This window comes from Mesoplodon mirus (assembly GCF_964341445.2).
Source record: "Mesoplodon mirus genome assembly, chromosome: 15".
NCBI lineage: Eukaryota > Metazoa > Chordata > Mammalia > Artiodactyla > Ziphiidae > Mesoplodon > Mesoplodon mirus.
In genome coordinates this window covers 4,777,501-4,798,982 of record NC_138991.1, presented here as the reverse complement: position 1 = coordinate 4,798,982, position 21,482 = coordinate 4,777,501, and the positions used below count along the sequence as shown (strand labels likewise).

The 21,482-nt window shown below is 52.5% G+C and overlaps 1 protein-coding gene across 1 annotated transcript in view; it reads right to left on the bottom strand.

Moving 5' to 3' along the window:
• APCDD1L (APC down-regulated 1 like) overlaps nucleotides 1–17,609 on the bottom strand; it is a gene marked incomplete at its 3' end in the record, with an annotated part of 49,687 nt that extends 32,078 nt beyond the window's left edge. Inside the window, exon 1 of the mRNA XM_082645358.1 lies at nucleotides 17,445–17,609. Coding sequence (XP_082501484.1) covers nucleotides 17,445–17,493 — 49 coding nt within the window. The 5' untranslated portion in view covers nucleotides 17,494–17,609. The remainder of the gene's footprint in view (nucleotides 1–17,444) is intronic.
• Between the last annotated feature and the right edge of the window lie 3,873 nt (nucleotides 17,610–21,482).

Below are 21,482 nucleotides of genomic sequence, written 5' to 3'. Positions count from 1 at the left end.
AAAGAGGTAACACAGGTGAGGTATTTACTTCAGGTGTCTGACACGTAGGAAAGTCTCAGTCCACGTGAGTGATTCTTCTTGCAACGCAGAACGTGAAACGCCGGGCTGTGATGCGACACCCTGGCTAAGGGTCCCCCAGTCTCCTCGGCACGGACGGGGCCACCTGCAGAGCAGGGCGCTGCCTCCTTGTTTTCCATCAGCCCCCGCAGGAGCCAGGACCCCAGCCCTGGGGTCCCTGCTTGCGTGTTCATGGGCACCTCTGTTTCCTCTTCCCCAGCCTGGGGCTAATGCAGCCGCATCAGTCATTCCCGGCGCGGGGAGTGCGCACAGACAACAGGATGGTGGAGAGCTGAGCGCCGGGCCTGCCACGGCGGGCTGTAGCCATGCTCACACATTATGAATATTTTTATGAGCAGAGATGGGCAAGGGGCATTTCTATTCAGTCCTGCTGTCCCTGAGGTTAATGAGTTCAGGTGGATTTTCTGAATCCTGAAAAGAAATTTTAGTGTATGCAATTAGCAAGAATCTACACCAAACCCCGGGTCAGGTGTGGGAGAGAATAAAACCGATTGTGCCCCGGAGGGGTTCACTGCCCGGCCTGGGAGTGGAGGTGGGTGCCCAGGATGGGGGCGGGTGCTGTGCTGGGTGGGTGGGTGGGTACGACGGTGTTCACATCATTTCAGGGATGAAATGTCACAAAAAAACCCTGACACGATGGTGCAGGGGATGAAGAGGAAAACCAGCGAGGAGGGGTCCCCCAGCCTGCGGGTCCAGGGAAGTTTTGGGAAGTGACATGTGGGTAATAAGTTGAGGCTAAGGGAGCGGCATGTGCAAAGGCCCTGAGGACGGGCAAGGAGAAGACAGAGAGCTGCTGTGGCTGCAGCTCTGCCTGCAGAGCGGGTGGGGTCCACAGGTGGGGGATGCTGCCTGGGCGGAGCAGGCCCTGGGGCTCGGGCACGGGGGCCATATCCCGAGGCACAGAAGCCCTGGAGTTGCTACGAGCAGGTACAACTGAGGGAGCACAGGGCTTGCAGGGGAGAGAGGGGTGGAGGAGCAGGACAGCCCTCCGGGCGAGGCTGGGCAAGGCCGTGCACGCACGGGGTGGGCGGCCGGGGAGGGGGCAAGGGGCTTCTTATGAGCGACACTGAGGCGGCGGCGTTAATAAGACTCGGATCTAATGTTGCATGAAACAAAAAAGTAGGCTCTCCAAACCGTGTGAAAAACAAAAGTCACTAGGTGAACTTGCGTGTGTGTATTACTAGGTCTGAACTCACAGATCTGGTCACAGGGGTCCTCTGAGGAGTGAGACTGCAGGAGAGAGTTTGAGGAGAGTTGAGGAGAGTTTCAGATTTACAGAAAAGTTGGGAAGATAGTACAGAGAGTCCCCATCTACACCAGCCGCATTCCCGTTATTAGCATTTTACACGAGTGTAGTACACTTATAACATTAAGCAACCAATCTTGGGTCATCATTATTAACTAAAGTCCATACTTGATTCAGATTTTCTTCATTTTTACCTAATGTCCCTTTTCTGAGAAACATGATTTTAAATTAAATTTTAAAACTAAAATTCAGTTCAGTTATGAGAACACTTTTAGGTTTTGGAACAACTTGGGTAAGTGCGTGCATGTCTTTTTCAACTGTGAATTTTATAAAACCTAAATACATAGTATTTCTTTTTTTTATACTTAAAAAAATTTTTGGCTGCGTTGGGTCTGTATTGTTGTGCGCGGGCTTCTCACTGCGGTGGCTTCTCTTGTTGTGGAGCACGGGCTCTAGGTGCGCGGGCTTCACTAGTTGGGGCGCATGGACTCAGTAGTTGTGGCTCGCAAGGGCTTAGTTACTCCGTGGCATGGGGGATCTTCCCGGGCCGGGGATCAAACCCGTGTCCCCTGCATTGGCAGGTGGATTCTTAACCCCTGTGCCACCAGGGAAGGCCGTATCGAGTATTTCTGGTGGAAATTTTGTGTCCACAATGGGATGCGCTGCCACAGCAGATTCGAGTACTATTGCACATTATTTCAAAAATAATGCGAACTCTCTCAATAATTTTAAAATATTGATTGTGTGTGGTCATATTTTGGATCTCTTGGGTTAAATAAATTTACCATTAAATATGAATCAAAATGTATAATTACATAATTTCACTTCATTCTTTTTACCTTTTAAAAGTGTGGCTACTCGAAAATTGAAAATTACCTATGTGGCTGATGCTGATTTAAGGGGCAAAAGCTTGTGAAAAGACAGAGGAGGGGTATTTGGAGAGGAAGGAGGGGTGTCAGAGCGGGAAGGCTGGGCGGGCTGGGCCTGGGGGCTGGGCTCACTGGGCCTCCAGGAAGCTGGCAGGGGGGAGGGGGGAGGAGGGGGGAGGGGGAGGAGCGGGGGAGGGGTTGGAGGGGAGGGCGGTGGGCCCTGGGACAGGGCACGCCCAGGAGGAGCCCCGCGGCGGCCAGTGTGGGGTTGTAGGATCTCGGTGGGGACACCGGAGGGCTGGCCAGCAGTGCCGAGGGCTAGGGGGCCTTTTGAGGACAGAACAGGGGGACTGAGGTACGGTGCCGGGCCAGCGTGAGATCCGATGGTCACAGTCCCTCCAAAACCGCCTGGCATGGCGTGCAGACGGCGGGACTGATTCCGGGCTGGGGGGTGGGGCCCGCGTGAGAGCGGCTTGGATGGAGGCTGGTGGAGGCAGCTGGGGCGCCGAGGGTCCCTGTCCAGCTCAGGGCAACCTGGACGCCCCACTTCACGGAGGAGGACGCTGGACCCGCCGTGCCTCACTGTGTTAGGTCCCGGGGGTGTCACACGGCCCCCCACTCTGGGGGCTTAAACGACAGAGATGGATTCTTCCACGCTCTGGAGGCTGGACGTCCCGGATGGAGGGACAGCAGATGTGGCAGGGTCGGTTCCTTCTGAGGCCCCTCTCCTGGGCTTGCGGACGGCGGTCTTCCCCTGTGTCCTCACGTCGTTTCCCTGTGAGCCGTCATCCACGTTTCCCCTTTTTATGAGGACACGCGTCATACTGGACCAGGGTCGCCCCTAATGACCTCATTTTAACTCCATCACTCTGTAAAGGCCCTTTCCGCAAAGAAGGTAACTTTCCAAGGTGCTGGAGGTTGGGACTTCATTATACGAATCCTGGGGTGGGGATACAGTTCAACCCATAACACTTGCCCCAGCTCACCCCGCATTATTAAGAAATATGGCAGAGGGCTTCCCTGGTGGCGCAGTGGTTGGGGGTCCGCCTGCCGATGCAGGGGACACAGGTTCGTGCCCCGGTCCGGGAGGATCCCACATGCCGCGGAGCGGCTGGGCCCGTGAGCCATGGCCGCTGAGCCTGCGCGTCCGGAGCCTGTGCTCCGCAGCGGGAGAGGCCACAACAGTGAGAGGCCCGCCTACCGCAAAACAAAAAAAGAAAAAAGAAAAAAGAAAAAGAAATATGGCAGAGAAGCAGAATTCCCTTTAGTCCCCCTCAACATCCTTCCCTCTTCCCAGCAGCAACGATTATTAGTATCTTTCCAGACCTTTTTTATGGAGGAATATACATAAATATGTGTTGTAGGTGGGTGGGTGGCAGACTGTTTTTAGAATAAAATTTAAATCCCCTTTACAGTGAAAAACTTCGCTAATGAAAATGATGTTTCAAAATAGATGGAGGTGTTCTTTGTGCTAACTATGGTGTTCTTTGTCTCATTTGCAATGGAAAAGTCCCTCGTTTCAAAAAAAAAATTATTAAGAGGCCTTACAAATCACATTTTCCAACTCAATAGCGTACAAGGTCAGCCAAGCAAAGACAATGTAAACTAGCTTCGCAAGTGTGTTTGTTGCTCGGTAATGAAATTTGTTCAGGGGGCAGCATGATAATCAGGCCTGGTGTAGGCTGGCTGTGATGCGGCTGAAATTTCAGCCTCCAAAAAGCACCCCTTCGGTAATTGGGGACCTATTAAAGGATGCTTAAGTGCAGCTTCAGATATTGTCTTCCTGACTAACAGGGATGTAATTTCTTGAAGGGAAAAAGGATTCCGTTCACATCCTTGGTTATCCTGAATTGGCCCCTGGGCAAAAAGAAAGGTAACTGGTCAGGTGGAAGCTGATGGGACACACTTGACCAGGAAGAGGGCTTTAAGGGGCCAGCAGGGGTGAAGGAGGAAGTTTAAGGGTGTCCGTTTAAGCTGGCCACCCAAGTCCTGTGCCAAACCCATTCCTCCCGTCCCTGATAACCTTGGTCTCCACCTGAATGTCAGCCTTCCTGGTGGCAGGTCCTAAGCCCATGCTGCTTCTGGATCATGGTTCCTCCTTCCTCCGGCCAAAGCCCCTTGTCCCTGGGGGCTCCCCTGACCCTCATCACCTCCTGGTGGATGTCATCTCTAGCCACCGGCCACTGCCCTTTCCTCACTGATGCCATGGGTCCCACTCTCACATCTCTGTCCCCTTTTTGGAGTCGCACATCCGTCCCGTGTCCACCTGGGAGGCCTGCATTTCTACCAGGGTAGGGAGAGAAGTGGCAGGCTTGCCCTTCCTGTTAGTCACACATTGCTTCTGCTCCCAAGCTGTGGCCACACCAGCTGCCAGGGAGGCTGGAGAAGGCTGCACCCCCTGCCCAAGCGCCCAGTGGAGATAAGGGTTCTAGAACAGAGAGGAGGGAGGATGGGTATCAGGAGAGGCCCCCCACCCCTTGACAGACCACAGCCCTGGCCATGCCTGCCGTCGCTAAGAGAGATTTTCTCCCACATCAGCCAGTGCCCTCTGCTTTCCCCAGCTCCTGTGCTGCCTGCCTTCTGGCAGCCGTGACCTCGGCCATTTGGTTTCTTAAGGCTCAGTTGCTGGACCCACCTTCACTGACCCCAAGAGCTGCTGGAGAAAAGACCCAGACATGCGTGGGGACTAGCGCTGCCCCCGGACACACTTCTTAATCAGCTCTGTTCCCTCCCCCTGGTGGCCCTGCCGAGCCTTCGCTGGCCTGGCCCCTACCTCTCCTGCTCCGGGGGTGACAGCCCTGCTCCCACCCGCATCCCTGAGACAGCGAGCACGCACATCCTCAGAACATATGACCTGGGACTGTGGGGTCCTCCTGTGCTCCAGAGGCCCCCTTCCCCTGGCCCAGACCCCCCTCTCTAACTCCTCTTCCAAGCTCCATCCCTTCTCTGCTCTGGGATCTTCGACCTCCTTTCTCTCGCCTCAGACAGAGTTAAGCCTTCTCGACTCCCTCTCTCACCCCCTTGGCTTCACATCACCAACAGGCTCCGTTCTCCCATTCATTCTTTCAACGAATATTCTGTGTGCGCGCCTACTTTGGACCAGGCATTTCCATCTCACACAAAGGTTTTTTTTTTAAAAAAAAAATCTAATATTTTAGCTTTTAAATAAAGATGGCTGTCAAAGGGAGATTGGTATGACGTGGATCCGAGTGTGTCCTTCCTGGGCTGGACTCCAAGCTCCCCACTGGCCTCAGGATGGAGCCCGAGCTCTGGGCCAGGCTGGAGGCCACCACTATGTGCCCTTGTCCAGCTGTCCACCTCTCACCCAGCCTTGTGGAGCACAGACAGCACTTCCTTCTTGTAGAGTGAACGACCCTGCAACAGTACATGGTGCCCCAACCACCACAGTCTCCATCCCCCTCCCCAGGTCCCTTCATCCCCCTCATATCAGACCACACATCCAGGAGTCATCTCTTTATCCCCTGTTTTGGGTTGAATTGTGTCCCCCTCGAAAGATACAGTCAAGTCCTAACTCCCGGTACCTGTGAATGTGGTATTGGAAATCGGGTTTTCCCAGAGACGATTAATGAGGTCATCCTGGCTGAGGGTGGGCCCAGATCCAGTGACTGGTGTCCTTAGAAGAAGAGAGAAATTTGGACACAGACGCAGAAGACACAGGGAAGAATGCTGTACAGATTGGGGAGAGACCGGAGGGATGCGGCCACAAGCCAAGGACAGCGGGAGCTGCCGGAAGCTGGAAGGGGCAGGGAGGAGGCTCCCCTAAGCCTTCAGAGGGAGCATGGCTCTGCCGATATACTGACTTTGGACTTCTGGCCTCCAGAACTATGAAAGAATAGATTTCTGTTGTTTTGAGCCCCTAGTTTGTGGTATTTTCTGTGGCAGCCCCAGGAAACTCCTGCAGCGCCCACGTCCAGTCCACAGACAGGTCCTGACCCTCCTGCCTCCACGCATACCTGGAAATAGTCCCACCTCTCCCCATCTCCACCAGTGCACCCCAGCCTTCACCACTGCCTCCCGTCCTCCACTCGGCAGCCAGAGAGCCTTTTGAACCCCCCTAGACCTGCCCCTGGCTTCCCAAAGCCCTTCAACTTGACCACAGCCTCCCCCGAGGTCTTCAGGCGCCCCGTGAGCCGGCCTGCCCACCTCTCTGACTCTCCATCGCTCTCTCCTGCCCCAGACATTCTGATTTTCCTTCAGTTTCTTACACGGGCCAAAGTGCCTTCTGCCTTAGGGTCTCTGCGCCTGCTGAGCCCCTACTCAGGTTCCTGTCGTCCCGATCGTCAGGCAGCTGCTCCTTTTCCTCTTTTAGGAGCGAGCTTCAGTGTCACCTCCTTGGAGGGGCCTTCCAGGGACACCTCGTCTGGCAACCCCACCTTCCCAGTCACTATCGTTTCTTCTTTTCATAGCGCTATCGCCCTGAGTCATTTTCTCATTTATTTGTTTTCTTATTTATTGTCTGTGCTCCCCCAACCCCACTGCCCGATTAGATGCCAGCCCCGTGAGGGCCATGCCAGGCCCCTTTTGTTCCTTACTGTGTCTCCAGGATGGGGAACAGTGCCTGGCACATTGTTGGCACCCACTGAACGCCCCTTGAAGCACACTGGAATGAAGGAGTATTTCCATCGTTGAGTTGAAATGACAGGAAGTTGTGTAAAAACATAGTAAATGTGTGCTCATTCATTTAGTTCTTCTAAATCAGAATTTGGAGGAGAGAGAAGTTTGTCTTTGTATTAATACTTAAGTGGGATAAAAAAAAAAGAAGAAAAGAACTTTCTGAGCAAACTATCTGTGTATACAGGGAATATGTTTCACCCTCTTAATAATGAACTCCAGCAGCTCTGGCCTCAAACATTCTGAGAAGCTCTCTGGTGACGAATACGCAAATTCCAAGTGATTCCATGTTCTGCTGAAGCCTTTACAGGATTCTGGAAGCTCAGGATCCTAATCTCTGTTCCCTGGGCCCCTGTCCACAGCAGTAATGGATGCCCAGAATGGGACTGGGCTTAGTTCTTTAGATGTAATCTGGAACTCTGACTTCTCAGGAAGTCAGGCTGCCCCTAATCACCATCAATGGCAGAAATGGATACATCTTGGAATTGCCCCAAACAGGCATTTTACAGTCCCTGAAAGCTTGGGGTGGGGTTTACAGGAAAATGCAGCCAGTTGCTGGATCACAAGGTTATTACCTTTTCTGAGATTTCAATGGTTACTTTAAGTTGACCTCCCCTGCAAAAGGCAGATGAAATGCAAACGTATTGTAAGACTGTGGAAGAAAAAATAAGTCCAAACATCAGTTGTAAAAGCCCAGGCACTCTCACCCCCTGGCAAGTTGGTTTTCATCTCAGTACCTGTGGTTTGCTGTTAAGGAAAGTGGAGCCCATCAGAACTGGGTTAAAGCTGATGGGCCAAACAGTAGACTTCAGTTTCAAACTATCTAGAAACCACACCCAGCCACCAAAAACACATGTTAAAACAACTCTAATTGTACATTTCAAAGAACAAATAATTTCGTTTTGCTGTGGTCACTGGTAATTCCAAACTAAACACATCTATGTCTTGTGCTTTGTTTTTATGCATATTTTGGGGAAAGATTGGTTGGGTGTGAGCTATTGCTTTGCTTCCCTTTTTTGTGTATCATTTAATATTGAGCCTTGAGGAGGGCAGCTCAACTATTGTAATGCACATTCAGCTCTGGGGATAGCAGCTATTTGCCCGGCCTGAGACTCAAGCCCCAGGTGGAGGGGAGGCACTTTGATTAACGAGTCCTCCAGGATTAGAGCCAGTAAGGGAAACTTTGCTGTTGGCAGAAAAAGGGAGCATGGAACCTAGGCAGGCAAACCCAGCGATTGTCCACTGCAGTTTGGCTTCAAGCAGAAGAGGACTTGAGAAGCAGTTGGGGGGCAAAGGCTCCACTTTGGTCCCACTTCATGGGACCAACAAGTAGCACAATGAATCTCCCTGGCATTGGACTCCACCTTCCCTCCTTCCTCTATGTGATGGGTGGTGGGTCTCCTGGCCCTGGGCTCACTGTGTGGAGAGACTGTCAGTGCCTTAGGGCCCCCAGGGAGCCGCGGGTTCTGGGCTAACTGGGGCTGGGATCTCCATGCTGTGGATGGCTCCTGAGCAACTAAGAGCACACCAGGCTGCAGTCTTTCCAGCCTCTGCCCCTTGAGAAGCACCCTAGTCCAGTGGCCTCCATCTCCTCAGGTGAGAAATGGTGACAATTGCACTGCCCAAATCACAAGGCAGTCGTGCAGAAATAACAGAATGCTCCCACAGCGCCGCACAAAAGCAGGTGCCCAGTGGATGCTGGCTATTGATGATACTGATCCATCCAGAGCTATGGTCTGGCCTCAGCCACCCTAGTAGGACTCCAGTTCCCTCTTCTGAAGTCCTGTCTATTTGACTGGACACAGGGCACCTTGGCATCCCCCTCTCCTGGCAGCAAGGAGGGTACAAGTTCCTGTCTAAATATCTGAATGGTTGGGACACTGCTGTCCCTCACCTCAGCGCCCAGGAACACCAGCCTGCCTAAGAGCATGTCTACTGCCCAGGAGAGATGGTGCCATTGGGGCTGATCCCACTTCTGATACCAGGACCCCGCCCAGCAGCCAGGTCAGGTTTCACAGGCCTCAGCCTCCATCATTTCTCTAACCAACCTCTCCTGCTGAGATCCTAGCAAACGTGCGGGAGTGCAAATCTGGGGGATTTGGGGCAAACTCAGCCCCTTTCCTTGGACTCCCCAGCTCCAGATGGAATGAATCCTATAGGAAGTACAGAAAAAACCATAAAAAGACAAAGGGAGAAATCACCCATAATCCCACCTCTCAGAAATAACCACCCATTTCATAGGATTTTGTCTGTATTTTAAAAGATAAGGATGCCCCCCTCCACCATGAAAACATAACTGAGATCAAATGCACATACACTGGGTTTCTGTTCTAACATTATGCCCAAAATATCTTCCCATCATTCAATGTTTTTTAGATATATAGTTTTTTTGTGGGTCCTTAATTCCCTCAAATTTTATTTAAGTCACTGCCTAATGGTGAGTATTTAGGTTCTGGTCTCCTAGCCTCCCTTCCCTCCCAGGTCCCTGGGTGTGGCTTGGGCCTGTCCCACTCACCTCTCAATTACAGGCTGATCCCATAACTTCTCGAATCTCCTCTTTCCAGAAACACCTGGTGCCATCCCACCCAGCAGAGTGGGCCCTTCAGATACAACAGTAGGTGTTATGGGTTCAATTGCATCCTCCAAAAAGATATGTTCAAGTCCTAACCCCAGTACCTTAGAATGTGACCTTTTTTTTTCTCTTTTTTTTAGAAATAGCAATGTTACAGATATAAAGAGTTAAGATGAGATCGTATTGGGGTAGAATGGGCCCTAACCCAAGACGCCTGGTCTCCTTATAAGAAGAGGAGAAAATAGCCATGGGACAACAGGGGCAGAGACTGGAGTGATGCATTTAAAGTCAAGGAAAGCCAAGGACTGTCAGCAAACCCTAGAAGCTACGAGAGGCAAGGAAGGATTCTCCTCTACAGGTTTCAGAGAAAGCATGGCCCTGTTGACACCTGGATTTCAGACTCCTGGAACTGTGAGACAATAAGTTTCTGTTGTTTTAAGGCACCTAGTTTGTGGTACCTTGTACAGTAGCCTTAGGACACAAATACAGACTTCCTGAAATGCATGACACTGACCCACCCACCAGATGGGCACTTTGGATACATTACCAGACAAAGGCAACCCAAGCTCCCACACGCCTTTGGAAGCAGGGACTTGGGCTTCTGACGCCCTTTTCTTACTCTGCACCCCCATCCTCCTCTGTGTCACCACCCTTTCTGACCCTTCCTCTCCAGCCACACTCCTGATGTCCCAGAATGCCTTGCAGCCACCCCTAAGAAGGGTGGTATAGGATAATCCCAAGATTGGGCCCTGTAGGGCAGTGTTCTGTCACCTTAATAATGATGTGAGTGGGACTTCCCTGGTGGCGCAATGGTTAAGAATCCGCCTGCCAATGCAGGGGACACGGGTTCAAGCCCTAGTCCGGGAAGATCCCACGTGCCGAAGAGCAGCTAAGCCCGTGAGCCACAACTACTGAGCCTGCTCTCTAGAGCTCACGAGCCACAACTACTGAGCCCACGTGCCACAACTACTGAAGCCCGTGTGCCTAGAGCCCGTGCTCTGCAACAGGAGAAGCCGCCGCAATGAGAAGCCCGTGCACCGCAACGAAGAATAGCCCCCGCTCGCCGCAACTAGAGAAAACCTGTGCGCAGCAACGAAGACCCAACGCAGCCAAAAATAAATAAATTGATTAATTTAGAAAACATAGAAGAAAATAATGACGTGAGTGACATCACCACGCCCTTGTTGTGTGCCTAGCACTGTGTTAAACTTTTCACGTGGACAGTAACACCTATTTCTCACAGCAACCCCTTGGGGTAGACGTTGTTTCACAAGGGAGGAAACTGAGGCACGGAAGGATTAAGCAATCTGCAGTCGGTGGAGCAGCGGGAATTTGAATGCGGGAAGTTGAATTCCAGAGCCCAGCCAGCTCTGCGGTCTCTGCAGATGGACCATTAGGATACTTCCCTCTCCAACAACTCTCAGATTAACATTTAATTGGGGATTTAAAACGCTGCTCTTGTTAGCATGCCTGTGGTCTCTGTGCTGCAATCTTCCCCATTAAGTCGTGTTATGTAAACCACCAGCCCAGATGCCTCAGAGCGCGTGTATCTCCTGGTGCCCAGACTTGGCTCTAAACCCTGGTTCTTTCAAACCGGCAGCAGGGCAGCGAGGTCCTTGCCTGAACGTCGAGCTGAACTGCCCCAGGAGGGGCCCACAAATCTCAGCCCCTGGGCCTGCTGGCTGGATGACCTTGGGTGTGTGGTCTTGCTTTCGTCTTCTGTAAAATGGTGCCCATGGCATAGGAGGTTACAGGAATCAAACGGGGTATCACTGATGATGTGCTTAGCACAGCGCTTGGGCTGTGTCTCTCCCTCTGAGCAAAGTCAGTTTCTCTCTCACACACAGACCCCATACATGGTCATTTATGGTAAGAATATCTGGCCATCTATTCTCCTCCTGGGTAAAAAAATGCACATGTAGCTTAAAACCCATGCGCCTCTGCACGTTTCAATGGAGTAAACATGAAAGAAACGAGAAACAACGAGTAAATTCTCTTTTAGGAAGCTTCGGTGGACAAACAGCAAGCTGGGAAAAACTGCAACATATACAGGAGACAGCTACTTCTCTCTACATAAAGAGCACTAACAAATCAAAAAGAAGAAAAGATTTTTTTTAAGTCTGATATAAAAATGGGCAAAGGATACGACCAGACATCTCACAGGAAAATCAATGAAAGGGGTAAGACAGATAAGACGTTCCTCTTTGCTCATAATTAAAGGAATGCGAGTCTAACCAACCAAGCATTGCCACTGGTGAGATTTTTAAAGAACCATAATGACCAGGGTTGGCAAGGATGTGGGAAATGGGGGCTCTCATAGGCCATCCGTGGGGGGTGTTGACTGTGCAACCCGTTCGGAAGGAAGGCTGGTAGAAGAATTTAACCCACACATTTTGCTGCAGCAATTCCACGGCTAGGAATTTATACCCAAACCTGCAGGGGAAGGGGAGGCTAGGGGAGGCTAGGGGCAGGGAACAGTGTTCTAAGCAGAAGGAACAGCATGTGTGTGCATGGAGACTGTGGTGGAAAGGGGTGTGGCTTGATGGACAGGCTGACACAGTGTGACTGTGTCCTGGTCACAGAAGGTGGCTGGTGACATCTTCTCTGAGGAGGAAGAAAGCTTGTCTGTGAAGTGTGTGGGGATGAGGGTCACACGGGGACCAAGGAGCACTGGCAGGGGCTCAAAGGAGGAGGCTGGAGTGTGAGCACGGCTGAGCTGGACGGAGGCTCTGGCTGGGACTGAGTCCCATAAAACATAAGTGACTCTAGTTGGTGGACTTTCTTACCTCCTACATCTTGATGGAATATAAGTGTTTTAAATCACAAGAGGCCCCTGAGGGTGGCTGACGGCCTCGATTAAATGCTAGTGGTGGTGGGTGAGGAGAAGAGATCAGGGAAAATGAGCCGGAGTGATGACCTAGAGGAGGTGTCTGGGGAGAGGCTGTGCGTCCCACCCTGCTTCTCCTCCCAGGGATGCTGTAAGATGGGGACCAGGGCAGAGCCTGCTTCAAGTGCTGAAGTAGGGGCGGCACTGAGCCCGGGATGGTTGGACACCTTGAATGCTGGTGAGTGTAGCCTATCACCATTACCAGTATCCTTACTGGGCACTAAATTTTGAGGGGGGTCTACGGGGGGCCAAAATGACAGTTGAAAGCCCATGTCCTGTACTAGGAGGTTGATGGGACTCCTTAGAATCAGACTTTCGGGGCTAGAAGCAAATCCAGGCAACTCCCTAGCCAGTGCTACCCACCATCATCCCGTTCGCTCCAGGATGCCTCCAGTGGTGAGGAACTCACGACTTCCAGAGGCGTCCCCTGCCCCTCCACACCCTGCTGAAAGCCCTTCAGGGGACCCTCCATTGCCTTTGACATAACGTCCGACTCCTTCCGAGGCCCCATGGCCCTCGGCCATTCAGCCCCTGCTAACCTCTGACCTCGTCCAGCCTCCGCACTTTCGCTCCCTCCTCAGCAGCCTTACCGGCCTTCTCTCTGGTCCCTGAACATACTGCTGTTTTCTTCTGCACCCGGGCCTTTGCACATGCTAGTTCCTCTCCTGGGGTGCTCCTAGTCTTCCTCCGTCTCCTCTAGTTAAACCGCCCTCTGTTTTTCAAGTTTCAGCTATTTCACCTTTTCAGGGAGGCCTGCCTTAACCTCCCAATCCAGGCCTGATGCCCCGGACCTGCTCTGTATAGTGCTCACCACTCTCGTATTGTTATTACTTGCTAGCTGGAGATTGCATTGTCTGTTTGACTCCGACTTCGACAAGGGCAGCAGCTGCCCCCTTTGTTTCTCGGTCCTCATCGTCTTCCCCCAGTGAGTGGCGCATACACATCAAGACCCCCCAGACGCATTCTCTGATCGGAAACTCACCTGGGCCCCTCTCTGCTAGACAGGTCCGACCCCAGCAGTGAGGGCGGCCACCCTTCCCATTTCACAGGTCAGGAAACTGAGGCTGACAGCTGGGGCTGGAGGAGGGTTATAGGAGATGGTGTACAAGGAGGGCTGACCCTGGTTCGCTGAATAGGAACAGTCGCTAATTTTGTTGCTGTTGTCCGTATCATTAGACTAGCCACGGTGTTCTTGAGGACACACAGAACATCAGAGTGGGAAGAAAATACAGCACCCACCAACAGGAGATGGCCAGGAAGGGATGCACCCAAGCTCAAGTTGAACTGGCGCCTGGCTGAGAGCCCTGACCTGCCTCTCTCTTCTCCGGGTCTGGAGAGTCGAGTGCAGGGTCCAGCTCTCAGCACTAACAGCAGGGAGGGTTCACAAGGCTCTTGGTGTCCAGTGCTGACCACACGACATCTCATTTTACCCTTCGATCATCCCTTGAGGGTGGAGCTATCGCCATTCTCGACTCACTGATGGGGACCCAGGTGACAAAGCTAAAATGGGACCCAGGTCTGTTCAGTTCCCAAGATGCTGCTCTCAAGCTCTCCGTAGCACGGAGAGAGACGTGTGTTAGATTCTAAGACATGTTTTCGATTCAGCTGAGACCAGGCAACCTCCCGTCGCACAGGCAGAGGGCCTGGGCGGGCGCCAGCCCTGTCTCCCCGGTGTCCCCATGCCCAATGAACTGGTTGCCCTTCCCGCTGGGAGGCCTGACATTCTCTGGGACATCCTGTTCACCATGACACCTGCACTCCCGGCTCCAGGGTCGGGGGCGGGCTTTGCACAAAGGGCTTCTGAAAGCCATTCTGGTTTGAGGAACGGTCACACCACCACCCCTGGCCACAACTCATGGCCACCTACGGCGCCAACTTCAGAGTTCAGTTCCTTCCCTAGAGTCCCCCCAGCTCAGCTCAGATGCCCTCAAGTCCAGAGACTGACTTTGGCAGTGAAGCACTGTATCTTGGAAGTCTTACCAGGGGTTCATTCTGGCTTACAGTTTTCATGAACATAGTGAACTTGCAATACATTTCCCAAATACTTCTTCACATGGAGCTTCTTACTAGTTTGCCATCCAGATGGTTTGGAAATCAAGGAAGCTGCTCTATTAGCCTTGAGTTGGTTGTTTTGAATTTGGAGATTGCAGTCTCGGTCAGAACATAAGTGAAACAGCTGGCCATGATGATCTGTCTACAACACGAGCCTCGCAAAGCGGCAGGGGGCAGATTCTGTTCAAAATTCTTCTTTGTTTTAAATAACGAATAGAATTACCGATCTCTTTTCACCTTTGATTTTTCAGACGAGTGTACTTAAGTTAATTTTCTCCCCAGTCTTTACTCTTGGATTTGAAACAGAGCCCCCATATCAACAACTAATTTATTGTGGAATGGCCCATGATTTTGTTCTAGTTAATCTGTCTCTAAATGGTAACTTGCCATTGCAAAGTATATGGCTAGAGATAAAAGCAGGACTGAAATTAGAAAAAAAAATACAAATGAGAGAAAAAAAAGAAGCTGTGGTTTTTCATTTTCCCCCTCAAGCATAAATTGTTGAGTAAGGAGATTTTTAAAAGCCAGAAATCGCTGAGGAGTGAACCAAAGCTGGAAGCCGCTGCACTGGCACAAGACACATCTGGCGTTGCAGGGTTTTGAGGAGGGTTTGCTCCAGCGGGTAACTAACCACGCTTACCCACAGCCTAGCTCCTGTTATCCCCAGGGAGGACATTTTCAGAGACAAGAGGGAGAGAGAACAAATGGGAAAAATCAACATCCAAATTAGAAACTACCTAGATTGTGTTGTTTTTCTTGGGCCAACTGTGCCTTTGGTTTCCTGATTGCTCAGAGCAAGAATAACAAAATCCATCTGACCCGGTGATTTTGACAGATTCATCTCAAAAGCTACCAGTTGAATTTGATCTGCTCGTACCCGTGAGTCTCAACCGGGGACAACTGTGGCCCCCAGGGGACATCTGGCAGTGTTTGGGGACATTTTTGGTTGTCATAACTGGGAGGTGTTGTTACTGGCATGTGGTAGGTGGAGGCCAGGGATGCCGCTACACCTCCTCCAGTGCACGGGACGGCCCCCAGCAGAGAAGGATCTGGACCACAGCATCGGCAGTACCAAGGGTGAGAAACCCTGGGTGTGTGTGTGTGTGTGTTGGGTCAAGGTGAGTTCCCATGCTGGGGCCGTTGGTGTGCCTACACTAAAGTTTTTGAACCTGGAGACGTGAAGTTCAGGCTTCCCTCAGCTCAGGTACCTAAATCATCTAAGTATCTGAAGGATTAACGGGGTTCTGTTTCCTTTCACTAAAGCACAAAGATCCTCTCGCCTGGTGATACAGCCAGTGGTGAAAAGGACTTTTGGAAAAGGGTTCAGTGGAAAATGGTTCCTGGCTTAGAGCAGGGAACTTTGAAGGCAGCCCGCACGGGACCGGCGCCCTTCCTAGCGTCTAGGTCTGAATCACGGGCTCCACAGCGGACTCCTGCGCTCGCCTGGGCCCTCCGGGCGCTCTTGGCTTCTCTCCTGTGGAATCTGTCTGACTTGCGGTGGTGACAGGCCGCCCAGGAGCAAAGCAGCAGGGCTCCGGAGAACGAGCCGCGAGGCTACACTTGCGGTGATTTTATCGGCATGACAGGAGCTCGGGGCTTGCCAAGGACAACAGCACTGCGCGGTGACCAAGACTGCAGGTTTCTGGGCTAATCTGTCCTGCTGCGCTGCACTGTCCCATTCCCACGGGATGGAACAGCCGGGGAGGAGGCGGAGGAGAGATGGAGGCACAGCATCCGCCTTCTCCCCTTCCCAGCTCCGTGCCCGAAAGGAAAGTACACAGACTCTCTTCTCAGCCACCCCCTCCTCGCGGCCTTCCTTCCACTCTTACTGTCCTGGCACAGGGCTGCCGTGGCCTACTTTTGCTCTGAGGGAGGACTCCATGTCGGTGGACAGCTGTGTGACCTCTCACCCCAGCCCTGAGATAAATGTCCCCTTTTGGTGGATGTATCTGCAGCTCTTCAAACTGCTAACACACCTTCCCTCCACTTTCCTTCAGACCCCGTCCATCTCTCCTTCAAATATCTTGCTTAGAAATTCGGGGCTGATTGCAGAGCTCCTGCAGGGAGACCTGACTTTGCTCCTTGCCCGTAGTGGAGTAAAGTGTGCTTGGCTATAGCTGCGCAGCGTGTCTTCCTGCAGGACCTGACGCCTCAGGGCCAGGAAGCAGGTGCTAGGTGCTTCTCCTGCTCTCCTTCTTGAAATCCTCACAGGAATCCCAGACAGAGGTGAGGATCTGGTGAGCCCATTTGACAGATGAGAAAGTTGAGTCTAAGAGCGCTGATGGACATGCCTGCCCAAGGCCACACAGGTTGATATGAAGCTGATCTGGGCTTTGGAACCAGGTGGTCTGACTCCAGGGCCAGAATTCTTAACCCTTCACAAGGTGAAGGTGCTTGGGGGTGAGCCTGGCACACTGTGGCTATTATTGTCATTTCTGCCAATGGTGGTGCACCATGGGCAGCTGGCATTTGCAGACTTGTGTTCATTCCTACGCCCTAAGAAGAGGCAGCCGGACAGCAGTTAGTCCTGGAGATGGCACTTGTCTCCCCTACCAGGGGTCCTGTGGTCCTTTGCCTCCCCGGCCCAGGCCTGCTGGGTACCAGAAGTTAGGGGAGGGCCCAGGGTCACTGTACCCTCCCCTAACTTCTTCCCCAGCTCTGCTGCAGGACACAGCTCTGAGTCCCAGCAGGTCTAGGATTCAGTGGGCAAGACCAGATTCTGTAGCCTTGGTCTGAGTGACGTGGAGCTTGTACCTTGCTGAGGGAGTCTCAGTGGGCCTGGGATCCTCCTGAATTTTTTTGGAGGTCCCCGCCACCCCAGGGCCCGGCACCAGGAGCTGCTCCGGGTGCCTGGAGGTCAGCCTGCTGCGGGCGCGCATGTGGTGCCGGAACTGGCTTACCCCACACAGAGCCCAGGAAGAGCCTGGAGGTGAGGCAGGTGCTGGCCGGTGAGGCTGGAGAAGAGAGCGCAAAGCAGCGCAGAATCACAGGCCTGGTTCACAGGCGCATACAGCAGTCCCCAAGAAGCCCCAAGGAACTTCAGACGGCAGCTCCCTCCCTTCCGACCTTAGGCGGCCGGCGAGCCGGTGGGGGGAGGGTGGCACCTACCTCCCAAAAGCACCAGGACGCAAGCGTAGGGGAGCATGGCTGCGGGCATCCCGTCGGGGTGGCAGGACAGCCCCCAGGGAGAGGAGGCGTGGGCGCGGGGCTGTCCGGTGGCAGCGCACTCCGGGAGCCCGCTGGGGTCCTGCGAGGAAGTTGCGAGGGTCCGGCGCCCCCCTCGGCGCTCTCACGCGCTCACCTCCCGGGCTGTTGATGGTTGTAAGTCGAGCTGCGCACTCATAGGTCCAAGCTGCCAGAAGAGGTGGAGACAGCCTCAGGCGGTGCGCGCACTGCAGCGCCTCGCGCCCAGCCCTCTGGCGCAGCTCCTCCTGCCATTCAGAACCCCCAGTCGACCCCCCTCCGTGCCCGGGTTCTTGCCTCCCCGCCAGGTCTTTGCAGTGAGCAGGGAGGCCTCTCTCAAACTCTTGTCCGGGACAAGTCAGACGGTGCGGTGCGCTCCTCCAGCCAAAGCGCACCCCTATCCAGGCCGTTTCCTAGAAGGGCGAGGGGGTCAGGGGAAGCTCCTGTACGCCCTCGGGGCCCTCAGACCCCCAAGGCGTCTTTACAGGCCTTACAGATACTCTTGGAAAAGTTGCGTCAACTTGGAGGCCAGCGAGTGCAGGAGCGCAGTGAATGTGGCCAACCTGGGGCGCCCCGCAGCCCACAGCCGCTCTCTGGGATTAGCCCGTCTCTGCTCCAAAGAGCATCTGGGCAAACAGTGTGGAGTAGACCAGGGCGGTTCCCCCAACCCCAACTCCTCCTCCGCCCCCCCCCATTTCCCATCTGAGTGAGTCAGCTGAGGGTGGCAGCTCCGAGGCAAGGCAGCTGCGAGGAGGAAGCGGGGGGATGGACGGGATGCCCCCAAACCAGTCACCTCCTACCCCCGACCCCAGGCCCTGGGCCTCCCCAGGCAGCTCCCCAGTGGCAGGCAAGCCTTGAAGAACAGGAGTAGCATCTGGGAAGGAGGACCTCCCAAGTTCTTGGATTTATGAATGAAGAAGAGACAGAGAATCACTTGGATTAGAGAAATGTACCTGGATTGTTGCTACGTGCACAGACCACCGGGAGAAGGGAAGTAAAGCTGTGTGGGGGTGGGGGTGGAGGCCTGAGATGCGTAGATCAAGGTGTCTGTTTTCATTGTGTTGTCCTTAACTGGGAGAGGGAGAGAGAGAGACGGAGACAGAGAGACAGAGAGAGACAGAGAAAGGCGGGGACAAAGGAATAAGGCTGAGAGGAGAGAGAGATGGACAGAAAGGAGACTGGAAAAGGGAGAAAGGATAAGAGAATGAGAAAGAGGGAGGGAGAGAGGGAGAGAATAAGAGAAGAGAGATGGAGACTGTCCCCTTGGGGAGGACTTGGGCACGTAGGGACAGGTCCGTGTCCAGGGTGCACGTCCAGGCGGTTGACCTGCCCTCTAAAGGGCTTATAGACCCACCGGTCCACATTTGTGGGCTGCTTGGCCCTGGGGGTTGGTAGACAGCACCCCATCTTTTGATTCATTAGCAGAAGCTTGGGTGAGGCTCCCAGGGGCCTCCGGAGCCTTTCAACTTCAACTTCAACCCGAGGACCCCCGACTGGGGACCCCCGGGCTGTCCGGAGGCAACAGAATAGCACAGTGAGGAATGAGGCCACAGCGTGATCTTACACAAATGGAAACGTGAGAGAAAGGATCAATTCCCTTCCTGAAAATGACATTTTTTTCGGGTCTCTATGGATTGCTGAGAACAGCATGAGACTCGAGGTGGCCTTCCTGAAACCGCGATGGCACCAGCTCCCCGTCAGACAGTGGCCGCACGCGCGCCACATATTAAGTTTCCGTGAAAGGGGTAACTTATGGGCGGGAGGAGAGTTGTGAGGGGTGATTATTTATAATTGCATAATTGTGATTATTTGTGGCAACTATGTGCCTTTAAATTTTCAAAATATACAATTGTGGATAGTTTTAAGCACTGCATGCTATTCTGTGCGTGAGGGTTTGAGGCTGTACTCTCTGGACTTCCTGAATGCGGGCATTTTGCTGTCCCAGCTCGCTGATGGGGCTTTGAGTATTAACGGTTTGACACGGGGAGGAGGCGTGACATTGATGTCTCAGGTGGGGTTATGATTCAGTACTTTCAGAACCTATTGTACTCCTATTAGAAACGGGAACTTCCCTGCAAAGCCTGGTGCTCATGTATTAATTGTTGTATTGGCTTATTTATAAATAAGAGGAATTTCTGATAATTATTTCGACCTTGGTGTGGGCCAGGTGCTTTAGATGCATATACTTTATATCCGGACAACCTGATGAGAAGTAGAAAGTCTTGTTGACCCCATTTCACAGAACGAGGAAACTGAGTTCAGAGAGGTTGGGCCACTGTCCCAAGGCCAGACAGCTGGAAGGTGGCAGAACTCCTGAGTCCCTGCTTGTGTCTGGGATGCTCTTGTGTCTGCACAGGATGCCCTGTCTGACCGTGCTCTTGGCTTCATTCTGAATCTGGACATCCTAAATGAGAAAGCCCATTCTATATGAACAGCCGTTCTTCAAAGAGGCTTAGGAATGACAGGGAAGCACTATTGCAAAGTGATGCCTACGTCTTAGCTCAACTCATCTGTTGAGATTGAGAGTTACAGGTGGTACCCGTGCCTGCCCAGCCACACTCTACCGGTGGGTGATGCTTGGGAGGATGGGAGAAGCTGGAAAGGGCCTTCGAGGCCGACTGGTGCTGCTCTCCTGGTTTTACAGGTGAGAAAACAGAAGCACAAGGGCAGATAAGCTCCCTGTTCAGTGCAGATTTTATTCAAAAAAAAAAAAAGAAAAGAAAAGAAAAGAAAATGAACAAATAGCAAAGTAAAGGAGCTGTTACAGTGGAGGATTACTGGACTGAATGTCAATATTACGACATAAAAATATATCTATGTATCTGTGTGTGTCATCTTGGGCATGTTACTTAACTTCTTGTCTCGTATGTAAAATGGGATATAGTGGTAGTATTGTTGGGAAATCATGTGAGATAGTATATGCAATGTAGGGCACCTAGAATGGTATATGGTTCAACCAAAGACTGTATATGTGTTTGCTTTCTTCATGGTATTTTATTGTGTATATGCAATATAATTAATTTAGCTAGTTTCCCATTGATCAATGTATAGCATTTTCAATTCCTCTGCTATTCCAATGTTGTTGTGAATATCCTTACATATCCATCATGAACGAGACTCCCCTCTGGTCACAAGGAGATCAAACAAAAGGGAGAGAAGGAACTGAAGCTAAACTTATTTGGCTTCAAACATAGATATTTATTTTTAACCAAAAAAGTTATATTGTCCAGACCTCGCATCTTGCTGAAGAAAGGGTGGTTTTTGCTTGATTCCTGACCCCTTTCTTACCTACAGGACCATCACCCGAGAACACTGGAAATGGTAGTAATTATAAGGTTGTTTGGGGGAGAAGCCAATTATTCCCTGAGCCCGGACTCTGCTGGCCGTGAGTCATGTCCGTGGGCATTATCGCGTTTTGGCCTCCAGAGGTGCGCTTTTCTGAGTTGTCAACCGCAGGGGCCCTCCCCAAGTGGTCAGAGCGGCAGGGGGTATGGGGGGGGACGCAGGGTGGGCTTTGCTGGAGCCAAGCACAACCCGTGTGAAGGAGGGCCATGAGCCAGATGTCCAGGGTGGGTGGGAGGCCGGCCCTCTGTGCTCTGTGTTTATCTCCCACCCCACCCTCCCCCCAGATCAAAGTCCGGGGCTGGGCCGATAGGAGAGCTTTGCAGAATGGGCCGCTTTCTTCCCTCTCCACCAAACACCTACCTCCTCATCCTTGTCCCTGTTAAAAACACCAGGGGAAGATAAGATCACCCCAAGAAATCTTGCTATAAAATGGTCTGTTTCCTCTGCTTGTTATCAAGGGTGTCTGATCAAAGAAGTGGTGCCTGGGCCTGGTTATCTAATAACCAAACAAACATCCAGGCCAGCTTCCCTGGCTGGGAAAGGCAGGCGGGGGCTGCTCTGGATGAAGTGAGGGGCAGATCAGAGCAGGCTGGACCCCCCCTTGGTGACCATTCCTGC